The 17,792-nt window shown below is 41.3% G+C and overlaps 1 protein-coding gene across 3 annotated transcripts in view; it reads left to right on the forward strand.

Moving 5' to 3' along the window:
• Cp (ceruloplasmin) overlaps positions 1–17,792 on the forward strand; it is a 58,476-nt gene that overhangs the window by 20,025 nt on the left and 20,659 nt on the right. For all 3 annotated transcript variants that reach the window (XR_015658447.1, NM_001270961.1, NM_012532.2), the window contains 6 exon segments: positions 7,665–7,815; positions 9,349–9,561; positions 11,263–11,470; positions 12,638–12,777; positions 14,029–14,157; positions 16,863–16,969. Coding sequence is in view for 2 of the 3 variants with exons in the window: in NM_001270961.1 (NP_001257890.1) it covers positions 7,665–7,815; positions 9,349–9,561; positions 11,263–11,470; positions 12,638–12,777; positions 14,029–14,157; positions 16,863–16,969 (948 nt within the window). In the remaining variant the exon portion in view is untranslated.

Genomic DNA, 17,792 nt, shown 5'->3' on the forward strand with positions numbered 1-17,792 from the left:
TTCTTTGCTTCATCCATCTTGTCTAATTGGGTGGCTGTATATGTATGGGCCACATGTGGGGCAGGCTCTGAATGGGTATTCCTTCAGTCTCTGTTTTAATCTTTGCCTCTCTCTTCGCTACCAAGGGTATTCTTGTTCCCCTTTTAAAGAAGGAGTGAAGCATTCACATTTTGATCATCCGTCTTGAGTTTCATTTGTTCTAGGTATCTAGGGTAATTCAAGCATTTGGGCTAATAGCCACTTATCAATGAGTGCATACCATGTATGTCTTTCTGTGATTGGGTTAGCTCACTCAGGATGATGTTTTCCAGTTCCAACCATTTGCCTACGAATTTCATAAAGTCGTTGTTTTTGATAGCTGAGTAATATTCCATTGTGTAGATGTACCACATTTTCTGTATCCATTCCTCTGTTGAAGGGCATCTGGGTTCTTTCCAGCTTCTGGCTATTATAAATAAGGCTGCAATGAACATAGTGGAGCAGGTGTCTTTTTTATATGTTGGGGCATCTTTTGGGTATATGCCCAAGAGAGGTATAGCTGGATCCTCAGGCAGTTCAATGTCCAATTTTCTGAGGAACCTCCAGACTGATTTCCAGAATGGTTGTACCAGTTTGCAATCCCACCAACAATGGAGGAGTGTTCCTCTTTCTCCACATCCTCGCCAGCATCTGTTGTCCCCTGAGTTTTTGATCATAGCCATTCTCACTGGTGTGAGGTGAAATCTCAGGGTTGTTTTGATTTGCATTTCCCTTATGACTAAAGATGTTGAACATTTCTTTAGGTGTTTCTCAGCCATTCGGCATTCCTCAGCTGTGAATTCTTTGTTTAGCTCTGAACCCCATTTTTTAATAGGGTTATTTGTTTCCCTGCGGTCTAACTTCTTGAGTTCTTTGTATATTTTGGATATAAGGCCTCTATCTGTTGTAGGATTGGTAAAGATCTTTTCCCAATCTGTTGGTTGCCGTTTTGTCCTAACCACAGTGTCCTTTGCCTTACAGAAGCTTTGCAGTTTTATGAGATCCCATTTGTCGATTCTTGATCTTAGAGCATAAGCCATTGGTGTTTTGTTTAGGAAATTTTTTCCAGTGCCCATGTGTTCCAGATGCTTCCCTAGTTTTTCTTCTATTAGTTTGAGTGTGTCTGGTTTGATGTGGAGGTCCTTGATCCACTTGGACTTAAGCTTTGTACAGGGTGATAAGCATGGATCGATCTGCATTCTTCTACATGTTGCCCTCCAGTTGAACCAGCACCATTTGCTGAAAATGCTATCTTTTTTCCATTGGATGGTTTTGGCTCCTTTGTCAAAAATCAAGTGACCATAGGTGTGTGGGTTCATTTCTGGGTCTTCAATTCTATTCCATTGGTCTATCTGTCTGTCTCTGTACCAATACCATGCAGTTTTTATCACTATTGCTCTGTAATACTGCTTGAGTTCAGGCATTGTGATTCCCCCTGAAGTCCTTTTATTGTTGAGGATAGCTTTAGCTATCCTGGGCTTTTTGTTATTTCAGATGAATTTGCAAATTGTTCTGTCTAACTCTTTGAAGAATTGGATTGGTATTTTGATGGGGATTGCATTGAATCTGTAGATTGCTTTTGGTAAAATGGCCATTTTTACTATATTAATCCTGCCAATCCATGAGCATGGGAGATCTTTCCATCTTCTGAGGTCTTCTTCAATTTCCTTCTTCAATGTCTTGAAGTTCTTATTGTACAGATCTTTTACTTGCTTTGTTAAAGTCACACCGAGGTACTTTATATTATTTGCGTCTATTATGAAGGGTGTCGTTTCCCTAATTTCTTTCTCCGCTTGTTTCTCTTTTGTATAGAGGAAGGCAACTGATTTATTTGAGTTAATTTTATACCCAGCCACTTTGCTGAAGTTGTTTATCAGCTTTAGTAGTTCTCTGGTGGACTTTTGGGATCACTTAAATATACTATCATATCATCTGCAAATAGTGATATTTTGACTTCTTTTCCGATCTGTATCCCCTTGACCTCCTTTTGTTGTCTGATTGCTCTGGCTAGAACTTCAAGAACTATATTGAATAAGTAGGGAGAGAGTGGGCAGCCTTGTCTAGTCCCTGATTTTAGTGGGATTGCTTCAAGTTTCTCTCCATTTAGTTTAATGTTAGCAACTGGTTTGCTGTATATGGCTTTTACTATGTTCAGGTATGGGCCTTGAATTCCTATTCTTTCCAGGACTTTTATCATAAAGGGGTGTTGAATTTTGTCAAATGCTTTCTCAGCGTCTAATGAAATGATCATGTGGTTTTGTTCTTTCAGTTTGTTTATATAATGGATCACGTTGATGGTTTTCCGTATATTAAACCATCCCTGCATGCCTGAGATGAAGCCTACTTGGTCATGGTGGATGATTGTTTTGATGTGCTCTTGGATTCGGTTTGCCAGAATTTTGTTGAGTATTTTTGCGTTGATATTCATAAGGGAAATTGGTCTGAAGTTCTCTTTCTTTGTTGTGTCTTTGTGTGGTTTAGGTATAAGAGTAATTGTGGCTTCGTAGAAGGTATTCGGTAGTGATCCATCTGTTTCAATTTTGTGGAATAGTTTGGATAATATTGGTATGAGGTCTTCTATGAAGGTTTGATAGAATTCTGCACTAAACCCGTCTGGACCTGGGCTCTTTTTGGTTGGGAGACCTTTAATGACTGCTTCTATTTCCTTAGGAGTTATGGGGTTGTTTAACTGGTTTATCTGTTCCTGATTTAACTTCGGTACCTGGTATCTGTCTAGGAAATTGTCCATTTCCTGCAGATTTTCAAGTTTTGTTGAATATAGGTTTTTATAGTAAGATATGATGATTTTTTGAATTTCCTCTGAATCTGTTGTTATGTCTCCCTTTTCATTTCTGATTTTGTTAATTTGGACACACTCTCTGTGTCCTCCCGTTAGTCTGGCTAAGGGTTTATCTATCTTGTTGATTTTCTCAAAGAACCAACTTTTGGTTCTGTTGATTCTTTCTATGGTCCTTTTTGTTTCTACTTGGTTGATTTCAGCTCTGAGTTTGATTATTTCCTGCCTTCTACTCCTCCTGGGTGTATTTGCTTCTTTTTGTTCTAGAGCTTTTAGGTGTGCTGTCAAGCTGCTGACATATGCTCTTTCCTGTTTCTTTCTGCAGGCACTCAGCGCTATGAGTTTTCCTCCTAGCACAGCTTTCATTGTGTCCCATAAGTTTGGGTATGTTGTACCTTCATTTTCATTAAATTCTAAAAAGTTTTTAATTTCTTTCTTTATTTCTTCCTTGACCAGGTTATCATTGAGTAGAGCATTGTTCAATTTCCAAGTATATGTGGGCATTCTTCCTTGATTGTTATTGAAGACCAGTTTTAGGCCGTGGTGGTCCGATAGCACGCATGGGATTATTTCTATCTTTCTGTACCTGTTGAGGCCCGTTTTTTGACCAATTATATGGTCAATTTTGGAGAAAGTACCATGAGGAGCTGAGAAGAAGGTATATCCTTTTGCTTTAGGATAGAATGTTCTATAAATATCCGTTAAGTCCATTTGGCTCATGACTTCTCTTAGTCTGTCTACATCTCTGTTTAATTTCTGTTTCCATGATCTGTCTAATGATGAGAGTGGGGTGTTGAAATCTCCCACTATTATTGTGTGAGGTGCAATGTGTGTTTTGAGCTTTAGTAAGGTTTCTTTTACATATGTAGGTGCCCTTGTATTTGGGGCATAGATATTTAGGATTGAGAGTTCATCTTGGTGGATTTTTCCTTTGATGAATATGAAGTGTCCTTCCTTATCTTTTTTGATGACTTTTAGTTGAAAATTGATTTTATTTGATATTAGAATGGCTACTCCAGCTTGCTTCTTCTGACCATTTGCTTGGAAAATTGTTTTCCAGCCTTTCACTCTGAGGTAATGTCTGTCTTTGTCTCTGAGGTGTGTTTCCTGTAGGCAGCAGAATGCAGGGTCCTCGTTGCGTATCCAGTTTGTTAATCTATGTCTTTTTATTGGGGAGTTGAGGCCATTGATGTTGAGAGATATTAAGGAATAGTGATTATTGCTTCCTGTTATATTCATATTTGGATGTGAGGTTATGTTTGTGTGCTTTCATTCTCTTTGTTTTGTTGCCAAGACGATTAGTTTCTTGCTTCTTCTAGGGTATAGCTTGCCTCCTTATGTTGGGCTTTACCATTTATTATCCTTTGTAGTGCTGGATTTGTAGAAAGATATTGTGTAAATTTGGTTTTGTCATGGAATATCTTGGTTTCTCCATCTATGTTAATTGAGAGTTTTGCAGGATACAGTAACCTGGGCTGGCATTTGTGTTCTCTTAGGGTCTGTATGACATCAGTCCAGGATATTCTGACCTTCATAGTCTCTGGCGAGAAGTCTGGTGTGATTCTGATAGGTCTCCCTTTATATGTTACTTGACCTTTTTCCCTTACTGCTTTTAATATTCTTTCTTTATTTTGTGCATTTGGTGTTTTGACTATTATGTGACGGGAGGTGTTTCTTTTCTGGTCCAATCTATTTGGAGTTCTGTAGGCTTCTTGTATGCCTATGGGTATCTTTTTTTAGGTTAAGGAAGTTTTCTTCTATGATTTTGTTGAAGATATTTACTGGTCCTTTGAGCTGGGAGTCTTCACTCTCTTCTATACCTATTATCCTTAGGTTTGATCTTCTCATTGAGTCCTGGATTTCCTGTATGTTTTGGACCAGTAGCTTTTTCCGCTTTACATTATCTTTGACAGTTGAGTCAATGATTTCTATGGAATCTTCTGCTCCTGAGATTCTCTCTTCCATCTCTTGTATTCTGTTGGTGAAGCTTGTATCCACAGCTCCTTGTCTCTTCTTTTGGTTTTCTATAACCAGGGTTGTTTCCATGTGTTCTTTCTTGATTGCTTCTATTTCCATTTTTAATTCCTTCAACTGTTTGATTGTGTTTTCCTGGAATTCTTTCAGGGATTTTTGCGATTCCTCTCTGTAGGCTTCTACTTGTTCTCTAAGGGAGTTCTTCATGTCTTTCTTGAAGTCCTCCAGCATCATGATCAAATATGATTTTGAAACTAGATCTTGCTTTTCTTGTGTGTTTGGATATTCCATGTTTGTTTTGGTGGGAGAATTGGGCTTCGATGATGCCATGTAGTCTTGGTTTCTGTTGCTTGGGTTCCTGCGCTTGCCTCTCGCCATTAGATTATCTCTAGTGTTACTTTGTTCTGCTATTTCTGACAGTGGCTAGACTGTCCTATAAGCCTGTGTGTCAGGAGTGCTGTAGACCTGTTTTCCTCTCTTTCAGTCAGTTATGGGGACAGAGTGTTCTGCTTTCGGGCATGTAGTTTTTCCTCTCTACAGGTCTTCAGCTGTTCCTGTGGGCCTGTGTCTTGAGTTCACCAGGCAGCTTTCTTGCAGCAGAAAAGTTGGTCTTACCTGTGGTCCTGAGGCTCAAGTTCGCTCGTGGGGTGCTGCCCACGGGCTCTCTGCAGAGGCAGCAACCAGGAAGACCTGTGCCGCCCCTTCCGGGAGCTTCAGTGCACCAGGGTTCCAGATGGCCTTTGGTGTTTCCCTCTGGCGTCCGAGATGTGTGCCCAGAGAGCAGTCTCTTCTGGGTTCCCAGGCTTGTCTGCCTCTCTGAAGGTTTAGCTCTCCCTCCCACGGGATTTGCGTGCAGAGAACTGTTTATCCGGTCTGTTTCCTTCAGGTTCCGGCGGTGTCTCAGGCGCAGGGGTCCTGCCGCTCCTGGGCCCTCCCCCACGGGAGCTCAGAGGCCTTATACAGTTTCCTCTTGGGCCAGGGATGTGGGCAGGGGTGAGCAGTGTTGGTGGTCTCTTCCGCTCTGCAGCCTCAGGAGTGCCCACCTGACCAGGTGGAGAGGTCTCTTTCCCACGGGGTCTGGGAGCAGAGAGCTGCTGCGGGCCGGGATCCACGGGCGTGGGACTTCCGGTAAACACAGAATGTGCCCGGTCCTAGATGAACTCTGCCTCTGTGTGTCCCGATCTCATCAGGCAGCTCTCTTGCAGCAGACAAGTTGGTCTTACCTGTGGTCCCGAGGCTCAAGTTTGCTCTCGGGGTGCTGCCCACGGGCTCTCTGCAGAGGCAGCAACCAGGAAGACCTGTGCCGCCCCTTCCGGGAGCTTCAGTGCACCAGGGTTCCAGATGGCCTTTGGTGTTTTCCTCTGGCGTCCGAGATGTATGTACAGAGAGCAGTCTCTTCTGGTTTCCCAGGCTTGTCTGCCTCTCTCAGCACTCACCTTTAATCTTAGCACTCAGGTGCAGAGGCAGGTGGATGTCTGTAAGGACAGACAAGACTACACAGAAGAACTTGTCAACCTGTCTCAAAAAGCAAAAACAAGAAAGTGGGTGGGCAGGACGATCCCAGTTGAGACCAGTAGTAAGAACTTTCCCATAGAGCTTGAAAATAAGTATCTGTTCACCCCAGACAGGCTATCCACAGCCCAAAGAAATAATCCTACCCAAGTCTAGCTCAGTGAAGTAGTGGCTTTACTGGGGTTACTTACAGGAGCATGAGTAACTTAAATGTATCTAAATCACCAAGAAATTCAGACTAGACAACCGTCATCGTGATGCAGTTCTGTGAAGGATCTAACCATCAACTCTGCACATTAGTCATCCATTTTCACATTGACAAACATATTCCACTTGAATGAATCATAAGAGAAAGACAAACAAGGTTTCAGGATTCTCTTCTCTGAGCGCTCATTTGCTTTGGGTCCATGGACTGACTGTCTTCTGAATGACTGGACCATTTTCTAAACTAGATAGTATTTCTGCTTTCTTGTTTATTTTGTTTTAATCTCACTGGAGGTTGTATGGATCCATCTTCTAGCTCCTTGGCACGCCATTTCCCCACTGAAGATGATCTCTGTGGCCTATAGGAATTCTTACTGGTTTTGTGAATGTAGAGGGCACCTTTTTCTTACTGGTTTTGTGAATGTAGAGGGCACCTTTGCAGATTTTACCACATTAGTTTTTTTTTTAATCACTGCAACAAAATATCCAAGACAAATAACTTAAAGGATGGGGATCTATTTTGGCTTTAGAGGGTTTGGTCACAGTCAGCTAGTTCCATTCCACTTGGGCTGTAGTGAACCAGACATGCATGTGTTAGAAGAAAGCTCTTCATCCTCATGATGGAGACACATTTGCCCATCAGATAGCCAAGATGCACAAGAGAAAGGGACAGAGGGAGGAGACGGGGGAGAGAGGAGACAGGACATCAAGGTAGAGAGAGATGGAGGGACAGATTCTACCATATTCAAGGATATAATCCAAGTGATCTTGTCCCTTCAACCGGGCCTAATGTAAAGTCTCCATTACTACCCAATAGCCACCAGCTAGGAGCCAATCCTGTAACAGATGACTTTTGAGACATTTCAAATCTAAACCATGACACATGTATTTGAATAACTTATTTTAGTGGTTCAATTGGTGTGCACAATATGGACATGAAGGAAGAAGGTTACCTTAGTAAACCTTAGTAAACCATACATCCTCAACAGACATCAGTGAAAATTTGGGTGGCCAAATGGAGTATGTCATTGGCCAAGTTTGAAAGAGGAACTGAAATTCTGTGCACACGTCTTGAAATGGCTTGTACACAGAGTATTGTACATAGAAATCTCTTGCTTTACTGCTTCTATCTTCATCTCGTTGCTATTTTGATTTGCAGAAAGATGTAGACAAGGAGTTCTACTTGTTTGCAACAGTGTTTGATGAGAATGAGAGTTTACTCTTGGATGATAATATCAGAATGTTCACAACTGCACCTGAGAATGTGGACAAGGAAGATGAAGACTTTCAGGAGTCCAACAAGATGCACTGTGAGTACTGCGTGTCTTCCACCTGCCCAGGCTACTTCGGTATTATATAGGTAATGGCATCAGCTAAACCCCAGGGAACAGTGTTTTTCATTACTTTATATTCAATACATACAGCAAATACTTACTAGTGCTCTGAAGGCAATATCTTTGGTTATAAAAAGCAAACAACAAAACAATCAAAAAGAATCCCACTTCAGAATAACTAGCTATAGCAGACATGCTAATCTGATGAATGTGTCATCTATCCATTCATTCGTTTATTTACTTATTGAGTTTTTTGAGATAGGCTTTCTTTTATGAGCCTTGCATTTTCTGGAGCTCTGTACACCAGGATGGCCTCGAACCCAGGGATATCCAATGTATCTTTAAGGGGGGGGGAGTATTTATATAGAGGAGAGTGGAGATGGAAAGGAGGGAGAGAGAGAACTAGTATGCGGCATGGTGCCTGCAGAGATCATCGTTGGACAACATGCACAAGTCAGTTTTCCCTTTCTAACATTTGGGTTTCAGGGCTTACTTGAGGTTGGTGGGCTTACCATCAAGTGCCTTTATCAACTGAGCTATTTTCTTGGCCCCTGAGTGAGTCTTTAAAGTGTGATCCCTAGATCAACAGCCTCTTTTACCCAAGAGCTTGTTAAAACTACAAATTCTTGGACCTGCTTTTGAGTTGCTGAGACACTAGAATAAGTTCCAGGAATGCACACTTAACAAATCCTTTACCTGTTTCGATGACATACTCAATTTGAGAAGAATGGGTTAGGTGCTTTTCTCATTGGTAACCCAGTAAGGACAGGCTCCTCTTCTTTTTCAATGATCCAAAAATAAGAACTCTGTGCCATCCTGAGTTTTATACTGGATTGCTCATTAGAACCAACTTACAACTTTTAAAATTACTAAAGCCCAAGGAAACCTCTAGCCATTTTATTTAAATGAAGATGAACATCAGTCAGATTTATTATGTTTTAGCTAATTTAAACAGAATTGTAGTTGCTAGAAGTAAAAATTATAAAGTTGCAGTACAAACTAACTTTTTTTAAAGCTGCAACGGTTTTGGTCACACTACCCACAATCCTTAAAATATTACTTTAATTTCCACAAAATCATCTTTTGGAATCAGCAGTGTGAGAAACTTTCTTACACAAGATTTTACCTTTTTTTTCTGATGAGTCAGTGACTTTTGCATGAGAAACAACAGACACACTGCCAATATGTGACACCCAGGGTAAGCTGATGTTATCCTGATACAGATGCTTGCAAACATGACCTTTGAAAGAAATGATAAAAACAGCCTAGAATTCGATTCCAGCTGAAAACACTGAACTCCCCAGGGTGGTAGGGACACAGAATTCCATGCTATGCGAATTCAGATAGGCTCCCTGTAGCCAGGCTGCTCTGGGGACAGCAGAGACATTTCTGACATATATTCAACATAGAGGCTTAAATGTGTCCTTACATGAGGACGTCACGAAGGACTTTTTATTTAACAGGATATGCTGTCTTCAAACCTTTTTCTCTCCTCCTCCAACTTTGCAGCCATGAATGGATTCATGTATGGCAATCTGCCTGGCCTCAATATGTGTCTAGGAGAATCCATCGTGTGGTATTTGTTCAGCGCTGGAAATGAGGCAGACGTGCATGGGATATACTTTTCAGGAAATACCTATCTGTCCAAAGGAGAAAGAAGAGACACTGCAAATCTATTTCCTCATAAAAGTCTCACCCTTCTCATGACACCTGACACAGAAGGTACATTTCTCTTATTGATCACTGCCTTAATTAGGGTTATTACTGCTGTAATGGACAACCATGACCGAGAAAGTTGGGGAGGAAAGAGTTTATTTAGCTCCAGCTTCTGTACCGCTGTTCATCATTGAAGGAGGTTGGGAGACAACTGACCTCAAACAGGACAGGAGCTGATGCAGGGGACATGAAGGGGTACTACTCACTGGCTTGCTCCTCATAGCTTGTTTGGCCTGTTTTTTTAAAAAAATTTTATTGGATATTTTTTTATTTACATTTCAAATGTTATTCCCTTTCCTCATTTCCCGTCCATAAGCCCCCTATCCCATCCCCCTTTCCCTTTTTCTAGAAGGGTGTTCCCCCTCCCCAACCACCCTCTTCCCGCCTCCCATCCTGACCTTCCCTTGCAATGGGGGTGGGGTGGAGTCCAGCCTTGGCAAGACCAAGGGCTTGGCCTGCTTTCTTACAGAACCAGGACCCGCAGCCCAGGGATGGAACCACCTACAAGATGCTAGGCCCTCCCCCATCAATCATTAATTGAGAAAATACTCTATAGCTCTAACTTATAGAAGCATTTTCTCAATTGAGTATCCCTCCTTTAAAATGATATTAGCTTGTGTCACATTGAAATAAAACTTGCCAAGACAGTAAATATATGTGGTTTTGGTTGAAAACTCTATAGAAAAGCATACTGAGTGATAAACTTTCAAAGCCTCCTAAATAGACATTCTCTTAAGAGGGTTGGCTGGGCCACTGTTGTTGAAGCAGATGTCAGGTGGACCTAGTTTTGATACATGGGTAGAGTAGGATGATATAAGGAGAGAGAGAGAGAGAAAGAGAGAGAGAGAGAGAGAGAGAGAGAGAGAGAGAGAGAGAGAGAGAGAGAGATTACCTTGTTTGAAACAGCAGACTCTCTGACTCTGAGATGGGCCCTTTTCAGTTAAAATCCTCTTAAAGATAACAGGAAAAAGCAGGCTAGAAGAAATGACTCCTGCATGTCATGTAAGCTTTCACATTGTCTCTACAGCTTTGATGTGGGATTGGCCTGCTGACTGTTTACAATTGGGTATTCTAACTGTAGCCAAGCACATTTAGACACATCTTTGGGCCTGGCTCTCGATGATTAAATCAACTTAAAACAAGGAGGGAAGGATGTTAATCAGATCATGAAAATATGATTACCTGTTTCTGGACTTACTCGATTCATTGTGTGCTACTCAAGATCAAGTAATTGTAAGCCCATGAATAAAAATAAGGAGAAGGGGGGCTGGAGAGATGGCTTAGCAGTTAAGAGCACCGACTGCTCTTCCAGAGGTCCTGAGTTCAATTCCCAGCAGCCACATGGTGGCTCACAATCATCTGCAATGAGATCTGATGGCTTCTTATGGTGTATCTGAAGACAGCTACAGTGTACTTATATATAATAAATAAATAAAAATAAATAAAAAAGTAAGGAGAAGGGGGGTGATGGGTAACAATGAGAGATACTCTTAAGCATGAGCTATGCACCCATCCGGAAAGTTCTGGGATGGGAGACTAACATGTCCTGAGACAGACACACCCTTTGCTGATGTTTGGAGCAGCAGGTGATATGAGGGTCAGATGGTGTAGAGAGCCTGATATTCTGAGGTCATAACTCATGCTCAGTAAATTGGGGAAATAAAAACATGGAGCAAAAATGTGACATTTCCTTTTTTGCCACTCCAGGGTCTTTTGATGTTGAGTGTCTTACAACAGATCACTACACCGGTGGCATGAAGCAAAAGTACACTGTGAACCAGTGCAAGGGGCAGTTTGAAGATGTCACTCTCTACCAGGGAGAAAGGACCTACTATATTGCAGCAGTGGAGGTGGAATGGGATTATTCACCAAGCAGGGACTGGGAAATGGAGCTGCACCATTTGCAAGAGCAAAAGTAACTTTCCATTCTCAGACTCCCACAGCACTCAGCTACAAGCTTATGTCCCCCTTCACTTAAAGAGTTGAACCAACCCTTAGAACAAAGCAGCAGCTGCATTAAGTCATGGCAATGATCACTTCCTGGGAACCTATGCTCAGTCATTTCCACTTCTCATGGCTTCCTCATAAGATTCCTTCTGTGACCTATTCCAGCTGCCTCTGGCATCACTGCCCTGCTGGTGGCCTGTCACTCACCTTCAAACTCACCCAAAGTGAGAACAGCCGCACTGTGGCTTATTTTATCCTCCTGGTTTCATTGCTAGTATAATAATCAGTTATTCCATAACCTTAAATTCCCTGTGCTTCTTAAATACTTAGTTCTTTCCACTAAGATCTTAAAGAAAACTACATTCAAAGCCATTAATGACACAAACACTGTAAAAAAAAAGTATCAGAAAGAATAAATCCAAGTAAAAACTGGCCTCGGAAACATTAGAAACATTCGTCTCAGCATCATGTGGTATCACCTGATGTTGTAATTGGCCCTTTTTTATTTTCCCAGGCATTTTTCCTCTATCATGCCACTTTCATCATGTGACCTCACATGAACATGATCTGAAGAACTAGTCTGAGCAGTAGGACACTTAGACCCATGGTGCCCAGTACCCTGGCTGACAGTGGCTGGCTTGATAGTTTGATTTCAGTGCTAAGTGTGGTCTGAGATAGGGATAAAAGGTTGCTTTTGTGATTTGGATAAAGAGGTTAAAAGGAACCATTAGTTAACTAAAACTTAAAAAAAAAGTGCCACTTCCTTCCCCATTGACTGAAAATATTGCACTGATTGATGATTAACCCTAGACTCATAGCATTTTAGAGTGGGAAACCTTGATGAGATGATTTGATCCGTGCCTCTCTTTAGGGGCTTAAGAACTAAGGCTCCTTTCTCCAGATAGCAAGGTTCAAGACATCAGCTTAACGAGGCAAGAGTCAGGGTCAGGACTGAAGCAGCACACTGGACAGGTCTCTTTATACCACATCTCGCTATTTTAAAATCTTTTTTTCCTCACTGGGATGGAAAATAATTTTAAATGAACATAACTATTCACAAAAACGTTTACTCAAAACTTAATTTGTCTTCTTTCCTGGAAACAAATACTAACTAGTATCGGGTCTCCTTTTCTAGTGTTTCAAATGCATTTTTGGATAAGGAAGAGTTTTTCATAGGCTCAAAGTACAAGAAGGTTGTGTATCGAGAGTTTACTGACAGCACATTCAGAGAACAGGTGAAGAGAAGAGCTGAAGAGGAGCACTTGGGCATCCTCGGTAAGGTGACAGCATCTTGGTAGCCTTGTTAGTGGCAGGAGCTGCCCGCAGCATCATGGATATAGGGTGCATTCTCCTAGCCCATATATCAAAGCTATTCAAACCAAAACAGAAAAAAAAAAGATCATTCAATTAAAACAAAAGAGAAGTTTGTGTTTGCTAAAGAATACAGATAATACCACTTCTTTCTGTCAGGTATAATGTATTATTCCATAGACCAATACAATTATTTATACTTGGTGCCTATAGTTTTGGTGAAGTTCCTAGAAAATACCTCTGAGTAAAATACCTGGGCCAAATTCTCCTTTCTATTCCACCAAGCCCCACCAAAAGAAGTGTCTCTTTTACTTGAAGAATGAATATGTAATCAGTTATAAGAAAAAAACATATATGGGGATGAGAACATGTGTTTGCTTATAGAGAACCAAGAGAACGTTACCTTTAGGTTTTCAGGAACCACATTAAGGCAAGTGTGCAACCTGAAATCTGTGAGGTGCTGCACTCTTGAGCTTTCCAGTCCTTCCAGGGATCAGAACTTCCTGCTGAAATACTCTAGATCAGTGGCTCTCAACCTTCCTAATGCTGTGACCCTTGTAGTGACCCCGACCATAAAATCATTTTCATTGCTGCTTCATAACTGTAACTTTGCTACTGTTATGAATCTCAAGGTAAAATATCTGTGCTTCCCGATGGTCTTAGGTGACCCCTGTGAAAGGGTTATGTGACACTCTAGGCTGAAAAACACTGTTCTAGTGCTAATGGCACTGTTGAGGGTAACAGAAGTGCACTGGAAAAGTCACAGCTAGCTGGGGAGCAGAAGCTGGCGGGCTGCCTTCAACCTTGCCCGCACAGCCCTTTGGTAACTTCATGCTCAGCAGGGTGGGGAGGGGGTGTCCAAATATCGAGTGCTGTGGGTAAGGTCTGCAGAGCAGCTCCTGGCCTGCCATCCCTAGTAGGCCTCTGACCCTCGGGGGTTTTTACAGGCTACAACGTCCTCTGGAATTCTGGATAAGAGATACATTATGGTCTTTATATTTAGAGAAGCCATCTCTAGTGTTCTTATGAACATCTTCTGGGACCAGAAATAAATCATGAACTGTACCAGCACAAAATCATGGGCAAAAAAAAAAAAAAAAAAAAAAAAAAAAAAAAAAAAAAAAAAAGAAAGAAAGAAAGAAAGAAAGAAGACTCCATCTTTCATGCTGAAAAGTTACAATCTACTAAGCCACCCTTCCATTTCACTTTTACCAGGTCCACTGATTCATGCAGATGTTGGAGACAAAGTTAAAGTTGTCTTTAAAAATATGGCAAGCAGGCCATATTCAATACATGCCCACGGAGTGAAAACAAAGAGTTCTACAGTTGCTCCAACGTTACCAGGTACTGGGCGGAGAGGGATGTATTGCACAGATAACAGTCCACAAATGCTAACTGCTGTAAAGAGTAGTCCTTCCAAATGAGTGCGTTGTAAGGGAATGCAAAGGAAGGTGAGCACATAGGATACAGGGAACAGCTCTGTGTGGTGCTTGGTTACACACAGACATACACACACACACACACACACACACACACACACACACACACACACACACACTCGTTTATACCAAAACTATTTGCCGAAGGGCTGTAAAATAAACGTGAACGTACTGAAGATTTACAGACACGGAAGACTAACTTAGAAAGATGCTCCCTTCACAATATTTGAGGTGGCATCTGATGCATCACAGGGTAAAATGTCCACGTCCTAGCCACTCAGGCAATGGCTGCAGTTTAGAATTTTAAACCCTGGATATTTGTATCTGGCATGTCTCAGGAGCACACTAGATGTTTAGTTGAGATAAAAACTGAGATATATGATACACACCAAAATAAAACAATAAAATGATTTGACAGGAAAAGGTTTAAAAAGTTTATCAGTTCTCAAAGATATCAAACCGAAAGAGTGCTCCATAGGATTATTTTTATAACTTTTTTTCAAAGATTTTTTTTTCATTTACTTAATGTATGTGTCTTAGGTCAGGGTTTCTATTCCTGCACAAACATCATGATCAAGAAGCAAGTTGGGGAAGGAAGGGTTTATTCAGGTTACACATTCGCATTGCTGTTCATCACCAAAGGAAGTCAGGGCTGGAACTCACACAGGGCAGGAAGCAGGAGCTGATGCAGAGGCCATGGAATGATGTTACTTGCTCCCCTGGCTTGCTCAGCTTGCTCTCATAGAACCCAAGACTACCAGCCCAGGGACAGCACCACCCACAGTGGGCTGGGTCCTCCCCCACTTGATCACTAGTTGAGAAAATGCCCTGCAGCTGGGTCTCATGGAGGCATTTCCTCAACTGAGGCTCCTTTCTCTGTGATAACTTCAGCTTGTGTCAAGTTGACACACAAAACCAGCCACTGCAGTATGTGTGTACATTGTAGCTGTCTTCAGACACACCAGAAGAGGGCATGGGATCCCATTACAGATGGCTGTGAGCCACCATGTGGTTGCTGGGAATTGAATTCAGGACCCCTGGAGTAGTAGTCAGTACTCTTAACCTCTGAGCCATCTCTCCAACCCTACTTTTATAATATAAAGGAAGATAAAGCAAAATTTCTCTTTTGATCTTGTAAGAAAGATAAATATAGATAATATTGAGTTGTTAACAAAGCTATGAAAAAAACTGATCAGAGTAAGACAGTAACAATGGTATATGTTAGGTAGGTCAATCAGTAGAGTCTGACATTAGTGAAGACATAGGAGGTGCAGCTCAGGTAACAGGGAGGAAGGAACCTGGATAGAGGAAGGGCCTAGGGGCTATCATTAGGACTTAAGGTGTTATACTACACACTCACATATGTATTTGAGTTAAGGGGATTTAACTGATTAAGGATTTTAAGAAGCTTTTCTAGCCCATTCATGAGTTAAGTGACTGTAGGGGAGAAATGGCAACATTAGGGGTCAATTAGGTAAATCCTGCACTAAAATTGGGAAAAAATAATTACCAGAATTAGAATGAACAAGATTTGGCATGGTCCTGAAGCAGATGAAGGGGCAAGAGGTTATGATACTGCAATTCTACTTTAAAGTGAACTAAAGGGCCTGCTGGGAATTGGGCACTAGAGTCAGGGAAGGAGGTGTCAAGGATGACTCTTCAGCTTTGGGAACCTGGTAACAGAGCAGGCTAGAAGAAAAATTTATAGAAATAAATGTGGTCAGCAGATGTTTAACATTTACATTTTATGTTCTTAGTGAAATTTTCTCCTTAGATAAGAAATGAGGAAATTGGGGCTGAAAACAATAGTTTGAGGAAAGTGGGGAAGGCCTATACATCCCTTAAGACAAGACCTCAATTCTTTTTTTTTTTTTTTTATTTTCGGAGCTGGGGACCTAACCCAGGGCCTTGGGCTTGCTAGGCAAGCGCTCTACCTCTGAGCTAAATCCCCAACCAAGACCTCAATTCTTGCTTGATCCCCTAGTATAGGATATCAGACTCCAGAGTGTTATGTTTGCAGGACACAGCAAGGTCTATGTAAATGAATCAGACAGAGGGGAGCCTAGGCAGGTATGTGGATGTAACTGAAAAGTCTGTGGACAGATATACAGGAAGTTCTGTGGCAGAGTAATAAAAGATGGGTCCATGCCGTTACTTCAAACTATGACATTAAAATGGCCACCTTCTGACTTTGTGGTTCAACAAGTGAATGAGGCTGATTAATTCATAGTATACATACAATGACATAAAAATGCCTTCGTGTCTCTTACAAAGACACTCCCAAATCATCAAGGTTGTTCAATAGGTAAAGGTGCTTACTGCCAATCCTGATTACTCAAGTTCCATCTCTGGAACTCATATGCTTGGAAGACAGAACTCTCATATAATTGTACATGTTGTGGCACTATAAAATTAAAGAAACTAAGTTCCTGGAAGAATTTTGAATACTATTATTTTTTAACAACTAACTTGACATCTTTACTTTCTGGATTACTAGTTATCAAGGCTTAATATATGCATATATATTATATGTGTATATAAAATGTGTATGCATATAAAAGTCAGATACTAACTTAATATAACCAGACATGTAACTCTTGGTTAATTTAGGTGAAGTTCGCACTTATATATGGCAAATTCCAGAAAGATCAGGTGCTGGAACGGAGGATTCACCTTGTATCCCATGGGCTTATTACTCAACCGTGGATCGAGTTAAGGTAACCTTTAAACCATCTCTTTTGTAAGACTCTCCACATAGACAATTGAAAGCAGATACAGTTACCAGAGTTTTTCTGTGCTCCAATCTGTCCAAATCCTAGGAATATAAACTGCTCTCTAATCCAGCTCAGTTTACACTTTTGGTTTGTTTGCTTTTAAATATAAGATTATAATTATCTCATACCTGCTGATTATTGATAGCACCTAATAAGAATTTAAAACCAATGTATTTTAGGTTTCTTTTGGTATGAAAACATATTAAATGCAAAGAACTGAGATGTGTAGCTTCAGAGTTCTTTGCAAACCCAACAGCTAATCAGAACTGTGGATATTGGGGTTGGGGATTTAGCTCAGTGGTAGAGCGCTTGCCTAGGAAGTGCAAGGCCCTGGGTTCGGTCCCCAGCTCCAAAAAAAAAGAACCAAAAAAAAAAAAAAAACAAAAAACAAAAAACTGTGGATATTGTTGAATAAATATTGGAAAAGCAAAAACACCCAACGGCCACCTCAATTACACTGGCATGCAGAACTAAATCTTGATTAGAATCGCCTCCCAGTTCTTGAACTGTCAATGCAGCTGCCTGCTGGACATCTACACCAGACATTCCCAGATACAGGGACCCTTCCAAAGTGTCTTCCTCCATCTCCTTTACTTCCTGTTGTAAAACAACAGCAGCACATCTGCTACATATTTGCAAGAAAGACTAGGTCCAGGCCCTGCTTCCTCAGTTGCCAAATGGGGGTAGGGCTGTCCCTGTATCTGTTGCCTCCCTGTGGGTCCTATTCCCCTAATTGAGCCTCTTTGTCTGGCCTCAGTGGGAGAGG

This window comes from Rattus norvegicus, chromosome 2 (genome assembly GCF_021556685.1).
Source record: "Rattus norvegicus strain SHRSP/BbbUtx chromosome 2, alternate assembly SHRSP_T2T, whole genome shotgun sequence".
Taxonomy (NCBI): domain Eukaryota; kingdom Metazoa; phylum Chordata; class Mammalia; order Rodentia; family Muridae; genus Rattus; species Rattus norvegicus.